This window comes from Callionymus lyra, chromosome 1, assembly GCF_982586985.1.
Source record: "Callionymus lyra chromosome 1, fCalLyr1.hap1.1, whole genome shotgun sequence".
Lineage (NCBI taxonomy): Eukaryota > Metazoa > Chordata > Actinopteri > Syngnathiformes > Callionymidae > Callionymus > Callionymus lyra.
The window spans coordinates 19,335,085-19,351,720 of NC_141818.1; the positions used below are offsets into that span (position 1 = coordinate 19,335,085).

Below are 16,636 nucleotides of genomic sequence, written 5' to 3' on the forward strand. Positions count from 1 at the left end.
TCACTGCAGACATCCCATGGTGAGGCTTAATTAAATCTTTACTTCACACTCATCCTCCCTCATCTGCTGTTTTGGCCAAGTTCTCACTCGTCGTTCACAGGGTTTATTAAAGCCAAACACATTTGGACTTTAGACTGACCTCTTTGGCGGTGTTAGCCTTAGAAGCCCCTGATGAGGTGGATTATTCATGCTTACCACAACAAAGAGAGACTTTTCTGGTTAAGGAAAGAGGTTTTTTGATGATTTTTGGCATAAGAAAACAGATTTCTTTTGGTCTTTTAAAGAAACTGGTGCCATTTCTAACTTGCTTTTCAAAAATACATTTTTTTAAACTATTTTCCTTTTCATGAAGGCCAAATAAGATTTTTTACTTAACCATCATGTAACAGGAAAGATGCGCTCAATTTCAGGCATAATGCTTACATTTATTTTAATACATTTAATTTATTTGTTATTAGAAAAATAAAGATTCTAATCATTTTAATATGCAAATATAGCAAGTGTTACGGGGTGCAACTAAATAAGCTAGCAAGTAGAACAGGATGTTTGGCTTTTTCTCCACTTTACATGACTGTTGGGGGGAAAAAACTTCCTGTTTACAGTGTTCAATTGATTATTATTGTTTCTGGCTCCCCCTACTGTTAGAACAATGTGCAGCTGCCACAATCTGCATGTAAATCTGTTCCTAAAATTAGATTTATTTATTTTTTTCCATTTTCCTACTTTTTTTAAATTCTATCCCTGACTCACTAGCGTTAAGCAGTTTGGTGGTCACGTAGATGGCCTCAAAGGTCACCCAGTACAAATTGAATTAGGGCATCATTTAAATAATAGCTTAAGAGTCATTACCGTTCAAAATTAAACTAATCAGTTAAGAAAATGAAAGATTACGTATTGCTGCTATGATTTTAAGAGTTTTTCTGTATGTGATACTGTGATAGGTTTAGACTTACACCAATAAGAGCAAATAAATAATATTTTATTGAGTAAACTTGCTTGCTTGATGCCTTGGCTCCTGCGAGGGTCTCAGTGATGTCATGTGCTGCTAGCTGTCATGTGAAACTGTGGTGTAATGTATATATATGTACAGTATATTAATGTATATTATGTATATTAATATATATATGTATATTAACATATAGTGTAGATTCAAGGACATAATTTGATCATAAAATGTATTTTATTTATTTATATATTATATGGTAGCCTAGTGATATGGCTGAGTTATAGTTATCATTAAAAACAACGATGTCTCCAATTGTTTTATGGATTTCAATTGGGTCCAGCCATACGACAGGATAAAACAACAGATAGCATTTTAGTAAATTCAGAACAGACCTAAAAATGTGAACTAAAAACATTGAATATTGATCAAATCCTATTTGTTTTCTGACAAGAGTTTACCATCAGCACATTTCGCGGAGCTGTGGGCGAGGATGGACAGACTGTGGCTGTTGTTTTTCTTCCTCTGGTTCCACAAAAGACAGTCTATCTCTCACTCTCACAGTGGAGACATTGAGTTTAAACAAAAGTGTTTCCATGCCACTACAATCCCACACACACCACACGCTCAGCACGGAGTTGCACTTATTGTCTGATGTGTACGAGCTATTTTCAGAGACGTGAATAGATGGAACACTGACGCGAGCTCTTCCTTCTGTTGGTCCAACCATAACTGACACAAATGGAGTCACGGATCCTCTCCGTGTGTGGGAGACGTTCCAACTCTTACGCCAGCACCCGTCCAATAACTCACGCCGATCCGTCCTGACGCTCCATTTTGCAGCAAATGAATGTACATATATATCCCGGCGCTGGTGGCAGGAGCAGCCGTCCAGATGCACCTGTGCGTAAATGGGTCAGTTCTAGAAATAACTCGGCTCACTGTACAAGATGTGAGGGGCTCATTTGTTCTCTTCCTGGCGGAACAGGAGTGAATCTCTCGCAACGACCTTGGGTGCTTTTTTTGGAAGCAGCGCAGTCATAAAAAGTTGCGTTGCAAATGATTATGTAACAATGCAAGAGCAGCGAGAGGACTTGGTTAGCTAAGCTCTTAACAACCAGTGTTCCTGCCACATTCGATCATGACTGGGAATAACGTGAATCATTTATTAAAGGCGTCAAAATGACAGAAAAAATCATGTTCTGAGACACCGCACTTTGGTCTGTTCTATTATTGTTGGTGTTGTTGTTTAACTTCCTACTAGCTCAGCATAATATACACTCTACTGGTGCAAAAAGATATATCAGTGTTAAGTTAATGATAGTTTAGGAAAAAAAAGGATAAACATATACTCTTTTTACAGCAATTGTTGAATTAGAATAATTAAAAGATTCTTCAAGAAGACAGTTATGATGTCCTTGTAGCTGGAGATGAGAAGTATTTTCTTTAGAAGAGCATCAAAGACTTCTACAACAAATAGTGTCTTAGCATTCGCTACAGAGAGATGCCCAAATTCAAAATGATCCAAGATTGCAAGTGAAAAATGTTCAGCCATGTTAAAAATATATTCTGCCTCAATCTGTTTTAAGACGTTTACAGTGTAAACTTGCCGACTTGAGACCTTGGCTCCTGTAATGGTTAAAATGATCTGCCATCCGTGTGATGACAAGGTGAACGACCTACACCAATGCATATGTATTTATGGAAGCCAGGGAGGTCATTCGACTTGACCCAAAGGCAACACAGGGGATACCACAAACACATTTGTTTCCGGGCCATTTGATATAAAGAATTATACTTTCATTAAAAGAATAGACTATAGAGGACTTATATTGAAAGATGAGGCCATAATGTACTGAAGCTTTACATTTTGACATATAAAAGCAACTGCTTTTTACCATTGGTGACTGTGTGAACATTTTCATTGGACTTCATATTCCGCCACTTTACAACAGTGACCTTGATGATGAAACACTTTCATCACACATTGTTGGCGAAACTGGATCCAACAAATCTGGAGTGAAAAAATTTAAATAATATTTTTTTGATATAACTTTATTAAAATTTCCAGATAAAACCCAGGAATCGAACATAGGAATGAAAAAATCTTAAAACAAGATGCTAAGATATAGTTTATGTATTTATTGATTCATTTTGAAATGCATGTGCATTTAATTCACAACATGATATACTTATACAGGTTCATGTATAATGAGTATATTTATTGAACGATGTATTTGCTCAGTTTAATTCATTTTATTGTATATTCTCTATTTTATTAAAAAGGGAAATAATAGAGAATTAATTAAACCGAAATGTATATGTTGCATTTTAAAACCTTTAAACATTACTATAGTAACTTTACTTTTCCCCTTTTTTTATATATTATTTTACAGACTATAACTTCATGAATCGGTTAAGCGACTCAGCAAAAACATGTAATGTGGCTTCCTTGGAAATGGACTGTGTGGTAGAGATAAGTTGATGATCGTATAAAAGTAATCAGTGATGACTCAACATTTTAGTCTCCAGTGGATCTTAAAATGAAGGCAGTGAGTTTGTTGGTTTGCTCCACCTTGTGGACATAGTATGTGACTGCAAATAGAATACAATAACTGTTTTAATATTATATTTATGAGAAGGAAAAATAACATTAATCGACCACTTTTTACAAACAATCTCATTTGTGTTTATTTTTATTATTATATCTCATGATTTCAACGATAGAATCAGAAGCATTTCCTGGAGTATTTTTGTTTAATTGAAAATATAAAAAGCTTATAAAATATGATTAATTTAACAAAACAAACTATAGCCTTTTTTATCCAAAAGGGTTCCCTTTACATTTGCATTGTGTTTTTAAAAGTTTAATGTTTATTGCAATTAATGTAAAACAGAAACAAATGTATTTATATATATGTATTTTTTTTGTGGTGTTGGGGACTAATCAATGATAATATTGAAGAAGCTGAAAGAGAACTGATTTTTATTTTCAATCGTCCATTTCTGATGAATATAGCATTTTGTTATTATTATTTTAGAAATACGTCATGAAAACAGATACCAACCAGAAGCAGCTTAAGATTAAAGAAACATTCATAAGAGTTCAATAAAAACACCAAATCTAGTTGATTCGTAGACTTTATTGAACATGTGCATCGGATTCTAATAAATAATATAAACATTGCATATAACATCAAATATCTCTTTAACATTTAATATAACAATCCACCATGATTTACATTATTAATCGTCTATATATTTATTATTAGAGCCAAACCTTAGTTCTGGGCTCACTTACATTGAATGATTTGAATCCTGGCAGGCATCCACCCACAGAGACTTCATCTTTTCACAATGATTATACGATGCATAAACCAGCTGGAACAACGAAAATCATTTACATTCACAGTCAAATCAATTCATCGTGGCCTGTCAAGAGAGCGCGCCAGTGTGAATATCAAAAACAGAATTCAAGGATAAATCAGTGTTTCCACGTCATCGCTGTGGACACTATCTTGCTCAGAGGCATGTTAATGAATGACAACAATCTCTTTCGCATTCTCAGCACCACAACACATCTGACAATCATGCAATGACACCGGAATGAACAAAAGCTACGAGGCTTGGAAACGAACCAATGGTTAGAGACGCAGTAAGAACAAGCACAAGTAGCAGCAAGAGATAAAGGCGACAATGTGCATCACTCTCTGTACAATACATCTATTTGGTTTCACCAGTTACAAACATCCACACACTTATTGAGCACGAGGGGTCACTGTGGCTACGAATGGACCGAGAAACACAGATCGTCATAGAGGATCTGCAGGGCTAGGGGGGGGGGGTCTTCATGACTGTTGGTGCTATTGCCAAATGAAGGTAACATTCTCATGGAAGACTGGTTTAGTGCCTTGAATAGATTCTCCTGCATGAACGTGACATGAATGATGATGGAGATAACTTGGCTTCTTCGTGTGGCGCAAACAAGCTGCGACACTTCAGTGCAATCGTCTTCACATTGCTTTTGTTGTTGTTGATCTGGAGTCAAAGTGAGCCGGAAATAAACTTGCGGATGATTGAACCTGAAACTTGTATCACAAAATTCAAGTGCACTTTTTGCAGTATTGTCTGAAGAAAAAAAGAAACTGCATCACAAGGCGCATGCGTTCACCTTAGCCCTCGCACGCGAGGGTCACGGATCGAGTGGACATCCCTGAGACGCTTCCATTTGATCGGACCCTCCGGCGGAAGGCATGAGTTCAAAAACACAACATCTACGAGGCTTATCTAACAGCACCTACGTGACGAAACAGTGACAAGCGTCGCTCGAAATGCGGCCATTGTCTCCTGTTGACATGCAGTTCAAGACAACACCACGCGTGATAAACAGTTGCTAGTTCACATCCTACTGCTGCCATGAAGTCGGTGTTCAGCATGAGGAACATAAAGATGCCGCTGTGGTCGGGATGTGTAAGTCTAAGGTTAAGCAACATTTGTTCCGTCTATATTCAAGTGAAGATTCAACTTTCAAGTTAGCGCCACAAACTTGAATTTAGTACAAATAAAAACAACATAAACAGTCTAAAATGGACAGACAGTCCTTAAATTAGTTCTATTCATAAGGTAATCTGAAGCAACTTTGGTCACTTAGTAAACCATTCTAGTTCCAACTACGGGCATAAAGCTAGACTGGGCCCGGTAAATTCCAGGACGGGCTAGATTTAGCCCCTGAGCCTGAAGTTTAACCCGTGACCGCAATCATCTTAGCATGAAAATGCAACAAATCTCCTGCATTACTGTTAAAATGTAGCTACATTTGAGCGAGTGAGAGCCAAAATCCAAAATAAACCCACTATTTAAACATATTTTATCAACATATTAGCTAGCTCTGTGAGCTAGCATACTATAGAGATAAGACGATCGCTATTATTTAAAACATCAAATTATTAATATCATCATGTTATTCTGTAATAGCATATCTTTTAAATGTCATATTATTGTATTTAAATGAAAAAAGAAGTATTCTCATGTGTATACAATTTCCCGAAGGACACCTCCAGAGGGATCAATAAAGTTTTATCTATCTATTTATCTATAGTTGCAAACAAATAATAATAATAATAATAATAATAAAAGTGTTGCTACATAAAAATAGTTTAGTAAATAACAAACACTATATTGCTTTTTTTTGCATTGGAGTTTCTATGCTGAACATGATGATACGTAACGATGAGAAGAAAATAGTGTATAATTCAGAAAAGGCTGTTTTCGATTTTGTTTTTGGAATATTGATTTTTCTGTATAACAATCTTCAATTATTTAAATACATTACAATAGATTCAAGTGTACAATAGTGATTTAATTCTTCAGTTGAATATGAAGTGAACAAATGAGCTGTTTGGTGACTGAGGAGGAATGTTGGAGTGAGATTTACACTGTCGGCGTCTTTTTTTTTAGGCAGTGGATGTTCGGTGGAAACACTTGAATCACAGGGAGTTTCACATGAATTGAGACGGCTACTTATTGGTCCTGGTGGGTTGCAGAGGGGAGACTTCCCGTCCGTCTGTTTTGGGGCAGTGGGGCTCAGGGAGGGGCTGATATCATCTCAGTCTGAGAAGAAACTGGCAAATGATTTGCGAAGGTTGCGAATGGTGTCGGCCTTCACCTCGTCCTGGCTAAGGCTGGCTCGCGGCGCTTGGGTTTCTGGAATGTTGAAGTTATTGGTAAGAGACTGCGACTTGCTATAACGAGAGGAGAATGGCGGTAAAGGCTATTAAAGTCATGCAGCAAACCCACGGGATGAAAAGACTGATGCTTCAGGAGATGCTGGACCTGCGTTCAGTCCTGGAAGTCATTCAGTTTCATCAAGTCATGGAACCATTCGGGTGCGATATGAATAAAGAATGACTTTAGGATGCAGAGACAAGCATGTTCTGAGGATTGATGAGCGTTTTTTGAGGGGATCACTTGAAAGCATTTAGTCTCATCTATTATTTACAGTAACAGGGAGACCAGTGTGATGTTTCAATTCTTACAAAAATAAAAATGGTGCTTATTGTGTTTGTATGTAGTTATGTTGATATTTGGGATTTTTTTTGGGAAAACATTTTCATGGATCTAATTAGTGAAATATACATTTTTTTTAAATATTAATCATCTTTATTTGGAGTGTTTACAATGTAGACGCTGGAGATAAAATCTTGTTAGTATCATGTGCTAAAATAATCTATTGTGCTATTTGTAGTGATGAGCTAATTAAGCATTGAGATGTTGTTTAAAGGTCAGTAGGTGGCGCCATCACTTTAAAGAAAAACATGTTATGTTTCATTAGAACAGTTCAAAACAAAGGAAAATAATGCAGAGACCGCCATCTAGTGGGCTCTGAAAACAATGACACTGCTTCACGAAGCTTCATCACTAGTAATTTGGTTTGCAAATGTATTTGAACAGCCAACATATTATTTCAGCGACTATGTTTTACTCTCATTAATATATATTTCAGTCAGTGTTTCCTATTCAAACCGATTTAATTTGTTTTCTGATTATGTGTACTTTCTCCTTTTATCTATTTCAAAGTAACCAGCTCTATCTCTGTCGTGATGGGTTCATGAAGCTTCATGAAACAGAATCCATTTTGAGTCCAGTAGATGTAACTCTGCTCTATAATATGGAATTGAACAACTACTCTTTTGAAATTTCAATTCATTTTTAAGCTGAGGGCGCCACCTACTATGCTCGGAAAAATATGAAATGCTTCATGAAGTCTCATCAGTCCATCGCTACTTATTATAATTTATTTATTTATTTTGTGTTAGTAATTGCTTAATGTTCGTGAAAATCACACATTTTAAGCACAAGCACTTATTATTTACAAGTAAAACAATATAATATTAATGCAATGTAAGGTAATTTTCATTATTAAATGTAATATTCATTATGGCCACTAAACTTATCCAAGCCTCTTAGAAAATAAAACAACTTTAAATCACAGTCTGCCTCACAGTACGTGAAAAACCTCAAAATGAGGAAAAAACTATCTAATGCTAGCTAATGCTTCATCTCTTGGCTCATTTTGTTCTCCATCTCAGGACAAACCAAGAATCTACCAGGAACGCACATTATTTTCAGTCAGAGTCCAAAAATTAAATGGAACGCTCATAGTTGAGAATAAATAGTCAATAAAAGTTCTACACCAAGACGTTTTATGTTAATCTAGTCCCCAGTCGTCATCTTGCTTGCATCAAAACAAAATATGTATGAGTTTTAAAAGAGGTTTTAGGTAATGATAACATTGTATGCAATGATTATATTTTCAAACTTTTTTTGTTATTAAAAATGTAATGATGTTTGATAACATGCAGAAATCAGTCCATCGGGAGGATATATACCTCAAAATAATAGTATATTATTACAGCAATATTGCTAGAATTAACATTGTAACAGCTCACATGCCGGTCCTGATGCAGACACGAACCCTACAGCGATGAAAGCACTCACTTCAGCTGAGGAGATCCACCCACAGCTGGGTTGTCCTGGGAGGGCTTCTGTGGAGGTTGAGGCTTCTGCTGCAGCGGGGGGCGACCGCCCGGGCCTCCCTGACCCCCTGGTCGAGGCTGCTGGGTCGTGGCCGACGGCGGGCGACCCGGCTGTCCCGGAGCTCTTTGCTGCTGCGACCCTCCGCCCTGCGACTGCTGCCTGGGGGGGTGGGCCGGCCTCTGCTGCGGCGGCGGAGGCTTCTGTCCCGAGCCTCCCGGGGCGGGCTTCTGCTGGTTGAGCGATTGTTGCCTCTGAGACTGAGGTGAGCCACCTTGACTTCGCTGACCGGTCGGAGCTTTCTGGGTCTGCGTCCCTCCCTGACCCGGGGAACGTTGCTGCTGAGCGGGTCCTTGGTGAGCTTTGCCAGCTGTCTCAGGACTCCCCGCCGGCTGCGAGGACTGGGCAGGAGGCTGACCTTGAGGCTGAGGACGCTGCTGCGATGGTGGAGCTTGTCCACCTACAGAGTACACAGTTGTGAGGTTCCATGAAACAACTCACGAGGCTTCATGATACAAATGTAATAAATATGTTCTTACCTTGGGGGGAGGGGCGCGGCTGGGCCTGAGGGACCCTGGGCTGAGAGACAGGCTGAGGAGATGCAGCTTTCTACAAACCAAAAACAACATTTCAAAACGGTGCAGGTTTATATAGTCTCCAGATAAAGCAGAACGTTCTCGTTATTATACGGTGAAATTGAGATACTGTATGATTGTCCAACTACGGATAAACATTAACTCTTCAAATGTCATGCAAACGTAATCACTTTGTAGGTTCAAGTGCATTAATTAAGTTATACAAACATTATCTAGCAAACAGTGCAGACATAATCATTCAGTTTCAAACTATGCTCAAAATGTTGTTTTATTTTCCAAAACAAAATAATCATTGGGGTTTTTTGTAATAAAAATATGTATAATATTTATACTAAGGTCCAGGTTTCTTTCTTATGTTTCAGGAATAATCTATTAATCGAAATGTTGTTTTTCTCTTTGATTCATTTCATCTTATCTCTCTGGAAATGTTTATGATCGAAACCTGCTTGAACTTGTTTTAAAATGTAACTCTTAAGATAACAAATAATTCAACTGTGCATCGACAGATGGAGTGTGTTGGTCACCTGTCCCTGCTGGGCTGTGGCTGCAGCCCGGACAGTGGAGGGGCTGGATGTCCTGGCGACGGATTGATTCATCTTGGCGACCACCAGTTCTGCGATCTGAACACGATCCTCGTCCTGCTGGTCCCCGATCAGAGGCATGGAGCAGTCGTCTACCTAGAATCCATGAGGCCCTTTAATAACAACTTCCCCTGACACAAGTGTTCATGTAATCATGGGCTCAAGTACCTCTATGATGTAGTCCTTGCCGTCTTTACCGTGCAGAGCCTCGACGGCGCATATATCTAATCCTCCGAAGATGTCGGCACAAGCGTCCACCCACATCCTGTACCTGTGACATTCAAGAGATGTGTAATCCTGCTCTCCATCCTTCCATACGTGTGGAGGACGCTCTTACTTGTCTGACATGGCCACCTGCTCCAGCATGGACGAGCCAGTGTTGGTTTTCCAGTTGCCAGAAATCGATGTCCTCCTGATACCGCAGAAGAGGATTTTTAAGGAGATGCCGAAGACGCCCGTTTATGGCAGATACTCACATGTACGCCTTGTAGTTGTCACCGATCTTCTGAATGCGTACGTCGTACTTGGCGTCGATGAAAGGCTCAGACGTAGCGTAGGTCTTAGTTAGTGCCACAACACTGGCGATGTCTTGAAAGTCGTACTGATTATCCACCTTCACCTGTGAAGTGAGTCCAAGCATTAATAATGAGGCTCAATCTACACTCAAGAGACATGAGGTTGGAATTCTGTGCTACCTTCCCCATCCCTGAGTGGGCGTGACCCATCTTTACCACCACAGGAAACTGAGGCGAAGTGATCTGCAGCAAGAAATAGATTCAGTCAAGTTATCATAAAGGTAACTAAAAACGTAAGCAGAAATCCACATCAGGACAAACATACTCTCACTTAGATGTGCTTCTGCAGAGCAATAGTGATGAACTGCTGAAGCAGTGAACTTTTTTCAGAATCAACTGGATATGACTCTCTGCACTATAATCTATTGCTTAAACAGCTTTTTATTTTTGAAACATTTCATCATTTTTAAACGGAGGGCGCAACCTAATGAGCTCTCAGAATATGATAGTGCTTCATGAACTATATTTTACTTTTATGCCAAATCCTTTCCAGATATTGTGTATTAATACATTAAAAAATAGTAATGTGTGGTTTTATCATCACTGAAACGATCATTTGTAACTGCATTTTTTTTATATTCTTTTTACAAATAAATACCTTAGGAATACAAATTAAGTCTATTATAATACAAGTTATTGTTTCATTTTAAACACTTTTACTCTGAAATTCACGAGAGAATTTTTTATCTTCAATCCTTGTGTTACTTCTGGGTCAATGTAAATGACCCCCCTGGCTGACCAAGAGCTAAAACAAGGGTTAGCAATGCATCCGGTACCTCTTGGATACTTTGACCGATAAGAAAACCAAAATTAAAACAACACAACCAGCATTAAAAGGAATATATGGTGCATGAAAAATATCAGATTCTGCGTGAGCCCAGGGAGTGTTCTTAAATTGAGTTAGTTTGCAGGCTTATTTTTAGTTTCACGTGACTGAGATAAGGATCTTGACCCGTCAAGAGGCACATGCGATTGTTACCATGAGTAAAACCAGATCCTCTTTCAAAATAAAACTGCTTTTAGACTCCAATATTCAGTGCTAATATAAAGTATTCTTTGCAGCCACAAACAATTAAATGAACTACATTATTTTCCAAGACAGTTTTATCTACTTTTGGATAAAGCTTTTTGTTGTGTTTGTCAATCTCTTTGTATGTGAAGACATGCGTATCATTACTTACCATTTCCTTGTGGTTTGGATAGTAAATCTGCTCGATCAAAGGGAACTCATCCGGTCCCAGCTGCTTTCCAACTCGAGTCATCTGAGAAAACTGATAACAGATCTTGTTTGAGTCCCTTGTCCAAACCACTCACAGGAGTATTTCTGAAACAAACATGTAAACCTACCACCCACGGCTTGTCACAGAAATTGTATACAGAGTGCAAAGAGTTAACGCTTGGCAAGCCCGCGTACTGAAGTCCAATCACGATGTTCCTGTGGTCACCGTTTCTATCCATGCTGAATGCATGTTGCCGGATCAGCACAAAGTCTGGCTTGAAAGACCTGAGAGACGAGGTTGATTATTTAGCAGCAGGTGATCCATTATTAGCTCCCGAGATGTGACACTTAAGCAACTGGAGTCAAGACCTACTTAGTGACTTTATGTCCGTTCCTGATCGCATCAATGTCAACGTTATAAGTGCCAGTCGAGTCTGCAACCATGTTGACTTCAGAGAATTCAGCCTGGAGAAATAATAGAAGGATGAAAGTTAAAGTATCTCATTATAATGTAGTGTAATGTTCTAAATATAATAAAGCAATATGAATCATCATCTAACCTTTTGATTTTTAATAAAAATTTAAAACATAATATAATTTTGGCTGATACACAGACTGACAGACATAATTCTGAACTGCTCTAGTAGAAGAACTCACATTTCTCTGATCCTTAAAACTCTTCACAGTTTCTTTCAGGATCAACTTTAAAATTCTGGTTCTTACTTTCAGATCTATTCATGGTCAGGCTCCTCTTTACATCAGTGATCTGATCCAGCCTTACACCCCAGCTCGGGCTCTGAGGTCTGTGGATCAGAATCTACTGATGGTTCCTGAACACACTTCTGGACCAGAGGAGAGAAATCCTTCCAGGCTGTTGTTCCTAAGCTTTGGAACGATCTTCCTCTCTCTCTGTGTTCGATGGATCTACTGACTCCTTCAAGAAACATCTTAAGACATTCTTATTTATGCAGGTTTTTCCTTGATTATCTTTGGGCTGATATGCTTGTCACTGTGTTGTCTTGGCCTGTTAAAGGCACTTAATACTTACATACTTACTCACAGACAGACAGACAGACAGACAGACAGACAGGCAGGAAAAATGACCAAATTGTACCTGCTCGACTTTGATGTCAAATTCACCGTGGACCTTCCGTCCTCTGAAAACCTTCACCCTGTGTTTTGAAACATGGAAATATTAGTGGATATTTAACTTAAATTTACAATTTACTGCTATCTATCCTGAAATCTTTAAAGTGAATTTCAACTTAACATTACACAAAGACTGGACTCTAGCCAATTAAATAACTATTTACATGGATACATACAGTATAAGGATTGTTCAAATGGCGGGAGACAAAAACAAAAATGATTGTGCAGGTACATAAGCCTACAAATGTCTTCCGTTGAAAATGTGGGATCATTTCAAAATGACAATAGAACAATCTGGTCTTCTATAAGTGTAAAAGAAAGTCATTATCCGCATTGGCTCTTAACTGAATATATAATCGGGTTCCTCGACCCTCCTGTGAGATTTGCGGCAGGGGAAGTACAGTGTTGCGTCACAATGGCCAGACCAGCCACAAAATGATTAAATCTGAAGTAATGGCTGATCATCAGAGGACGTTGTCTCAAATGAGCTGGATAATGTGACGCTCATTTAACGCTCTTCAGAGAGTAGTGTAGGTACATTTTATTAAGAGTTTCCACTGCTACTATTAGCTTCATTATTATAATGCAAACTGCTTCTTAGCTTTTAAGGGGACACCAGATGAAGATATGTGGACATATATCTTATATTTGGTGTCACATGTTATGAAGAGTATTTGAGCCATGTTGAGCTGGATCAGTATAGATCATTTTTCTATGTCAAATGTTTGTGGAATAATCATATTTTATATATATGAAAGTCAAGTTCTGCTGCACAGCATTTTTTTTCCAACCTTCAAAGAAAAAACCTTCTAAAGTCGGGAGTGAAAAATTAAATAAATGTTATGCAGTAATTTATTTTATTTTCCTCAGTAACTCGATGGAATATTATTCAAGTATGCTGATTCTGGGTGGAATAAATATATCCTGTTTTTTTGGCCTTGGGGTTGAAATAACAATATAAAAAAAGACTTATCAAGTGGTTTTGTTTTTCTTTGAGTTACTCAATAATCTCAAATCAGCATTGAAGGATGAAATACTGAAAAATAGGGTTTCATCCTTCAATTATTTATAACTGCTGAGAAAATAAATATATTTTACTTTATTTTTCAATATTTAACTGATGTCACACAAGCTCAAATCCGCACTGATGGCTACAGAAACTTTACAGAAGATTTCCAAGAGGCTCTTTGTATATTGTTGAAGGCCGTTCAAATAGTGTGACCACGCCATGACGTTAAAAAATGGTTTACTTGTTTATATATAAGGTAAGGTAAAACTTTATTACTCCTACTCAATTTTATTTTAAATAAATACCTAAAGCTTGTTTAGTCAAGTAGGAAATCATTTTGGTAAAGGAGTCACATGCAGGGACGGATCTAGGCAGGGGCAAGAGGGGGCCTGGCCCCCTCAAATAAATGTTGTGCCCCCTCAAACTAAACTGTCAATTAGACATGGTAAAAGGTGCTGGAGCACAATGCCCCCTCAAGATTTGTGGCTGCCCCCTCATACATGCCTGTCTAGACCCGGCCCTGGTCACTTCATGTAAATAAATGTATACATTTTAGGAGAAATGCAGTTGGAAAAAATGGTTAATTTATATTTTTATAAACAAATACAATTTTAATAACTATAAATGTCAAAAGAAATGATGGAAATTTGGACTGAAACAAGAATGGCTGTGAAATAAATGTATCAAATAAAATTGGGAATTATTACCACCAATTCTTAACTGGCTTATATGGTCCTAACAGTTTTAATCCAGTATATAAAGATGACAGGTGTGTTGAAGGCACCAGCCAAATGACCTTCTGGGTCAGCCACACATCTCCCCAGAACACCTTCCAGTCTCACCAGTCGGTCTGCTGGTCATCGATGACCAGGAGGATCTTGGCGTTGCTGGTCACTCCAGCCCGGTCGGCAGCCTCGGACAGGGTGGCGGCCGCGGCGGCTGTCGTCTGCTTGACGGCGTTGGAGATGGAGGAGAAGAAGCTGGAGCCTCCTCCTCCTCCGGCACCTCCTCCTCCTCCTCCTGATGGTGCTGATGCTGCTGAGGCTGCGGACTGCGGCTGCGGGCTGGAGGACGGGCGGCGCTCGGGCGACACTGCGGGGCTGGTCTGCTGCTGCTGGGGCGGGTCGGGCCGCTGCAGGTCGCTCATGTAGCCGTTGGGCAGGTTGGACATGAAGTTACTGTCCGAGAGGCGTCGACGCAGGTAGTTCATGGCGGCGGAGGGAGAGGCTGGAGCGGCTGGAGCGGGGGTCTGAAGGCTGCGGGTGAGAAGATGACAGAGCTGGTTTAGAAGCGTGTCCTCCTGCACACAAGCATCAATGACACGTCGTTGGTGACTGACGTGCACGCGGCGTGCGTCCTTACCTGAGCGCGGGCACAGAAGAGCTTCTTCACGGATGCGTCTCTGGTCTTCTACACGCACCGCACACGCATGTCCTCTTCAAGTGAGCTCCGGGCTTGAACCTTTCACATTAAAAGCTACAGGCCTTCAGCATCACCGCCGATCACCGTCCTTCCCCTGAAGCAGTCTCTCTCTCTCTCTCTCTCTCTTTCTCTCTCTCTCTCTCTCCTCCGTCCCTGCGTCACTCCCAGTCGTCCAGGGGGGGGGGGGGGGAGCGGCAGGATGGAACAGCGTCAAGCTGAGCTAGAACCCGTGCACCGCACTTCCGGTGCTGCAGTAAAGGGTGCGAGGATGTAGCGATAAAGTTGAATTCCTCTCACCTCTTCACTCCTCTGATGGTAGAATGAAAAATGTTACTTGAAAAAATCATCATTGTTGGCTATTGTCACTTTAATTCCACTTTAATTTTATTCGTCTACAAAAAATACCTACAAACATGACTCCCACAATGATTTTTTAAATATTTCAAATTTTTAACTGCGTTTTCTGTTATATTCATGACAAACACTATGTCCCTAATACTATCCTACTTTTTTTTTCCTTTTTGAAATGAGTATAGTTCCTGGTATGAAAATCGTGATTTAAGATTTTGATACCACCCAGTTATCAGTATGACATAAAAACATAAAAACGTTGAATAAATATTGCATGCCATAATGTTTTTGGCAATTTTAAACAGTCGTGACTTACACTGTATATCTCACTAACTGTTATTTCTACACGTGCCTGGGGGGGGCTGCCAAGAGAGTGTGTAAGTGTCCATGTGACCACCAAACTGTTTTACAGCTAGAGTCAGAAAAAGTTGTTTTATATGAAGAACTGACTTTTACCAGGAGGATAAACCTAGAATCACACCCAATATCAGCCTGCGAATGAACCAAGATGACATTGCAGTTATCTTATTTTGACACTAGAGGGAGCCAGAAAATCAATTTATTAAGTTTTTATTCATTTTTACTCCTACAGATTTGGGCTTGTACTGACATCTCGGAACCATAAAGACATTACGCACACACTTGCAGGAGCTCAAACAACCTTCACTTGGAAATTGTTTTATACATATATATATTTCTTGGTGATATGAATAAATTAAACTGAATGATATACTGTTTAGCTTAGCGAATCAATATCAGTGCTAGCTGTCTGTGGTCCGTTTACACTTTGTATCTTTTTTTTGTGATTGGTAATGAAAATCCAAATCATTAATTAATCTCTAATTAAATAAAACGTGTATAATTTGCAATGTCAAGTGAGGAACCTTTTGAACGGCTTGAATAGCAAGTCATGGGTAGTCCTAGATAATCAATGTCAGTATGAATGGACAATGGCATATTCATTTCCTGTTCATCTGCTTGTGCTTCTCTGTTGCTTGACAAACCTCAGACCGTCATGGGAGGTGCTGATGAGCAAGGCGGTGGGGGGGCAGCAGGGGGTGTCACCGTGTCACTGCTGCATCCTGCTGCTGATGTGGATCTTCATCCCGCTGAGGCCAATAAACCTGCATGAGCTGCTGCACGGGCTTGTTGCTTTTGAATATCACAGAGCAAAGACGGTTGTAAAAGACGGGCCATCTGTCGGAAACTGGCAGCGACACAGAGGTGCAAATACCCCTGGGTGGGCTTCTATGGAGAC

The 16,636-nt window shown here is 39.4% G+C and overlaps 1 protein-coding gene across 2 annotated transcripts; it reads right to left on the minus strand.

Moving 5' to 3' along the window:
• Positions 1 to 6,100: 6,100 nt before the first annotated feature.
• Positions 6,101 to 15,150, minus strand: syn1 (synapsin I). Of its 2 annotated transcripts, none has more exons than XM_087796175.1 (14): positions 14,968 to 15,150; positions 14,448 to 14,861; positions 12,562 to 12,619; positions 11,821 to 11,912; positions 11,576 to 11,732; positions 11,410 to 11,499; positions 10,349 to 10,411; positions 10,130 to 10,272; positions 9,991 to 10,065; positions 9,822 to 9,924; positions 9,597 to 9,749; positions 9,016 to 9,085; positions 8,441 to 8,936; positions 6,101 to 6,646 (listed from the first exon to the last, which is right to left on the minus strand). In XM_087796175.1, exons 2-14 carry the CDS (start codon positions 14,813 to 14,815, stop codon positions 6,619 to 6,621), a joined length of 1,896 nt encoding a protein of 631 aa, XP_087652301.1. In that variant the 5' UTR covers positions 14,816 to 14,861; positions 14,968 to 15,150; the 3' UTR covers positions 6,101 to 6,618. The 2 variants fall into 2 exon arrangements, with proteins under 2 accessions (XP_087652301.1, XP_087652292.1); XM_087796166.1 differs by having other exon boundaries at positions 6,101 to 6,684.
• Between the last annotated feature and the right edge of the window lie 1,486 nt (positions 15,151 to 16,636).

Excerpts from the sequence above, each read along its gene's own strand:
- syn1 (XM_087796166.1), bottom strand. The coding sequence starts at position 14,815 with ATGAACTACCTGCGTCGACGCCTCTCGGACAGTAACTTCATGTCCAAC. Across the intron at positions 10,066-10,129 it reads GACAACTACAAGGCGTACAT|GAGGACATCGATTTCTGGCA; the intron begins GTGAGTATCTGC and ends CTGCGGTATCAG. Across the intron at positions 8,937-9,015 it reads GCCGCGCCCCTCCCCCCAAG|GTGGACAAGCTCCACCATCG; the intron begins GTAAGAACATAT and ends TGTACTCTGTAG.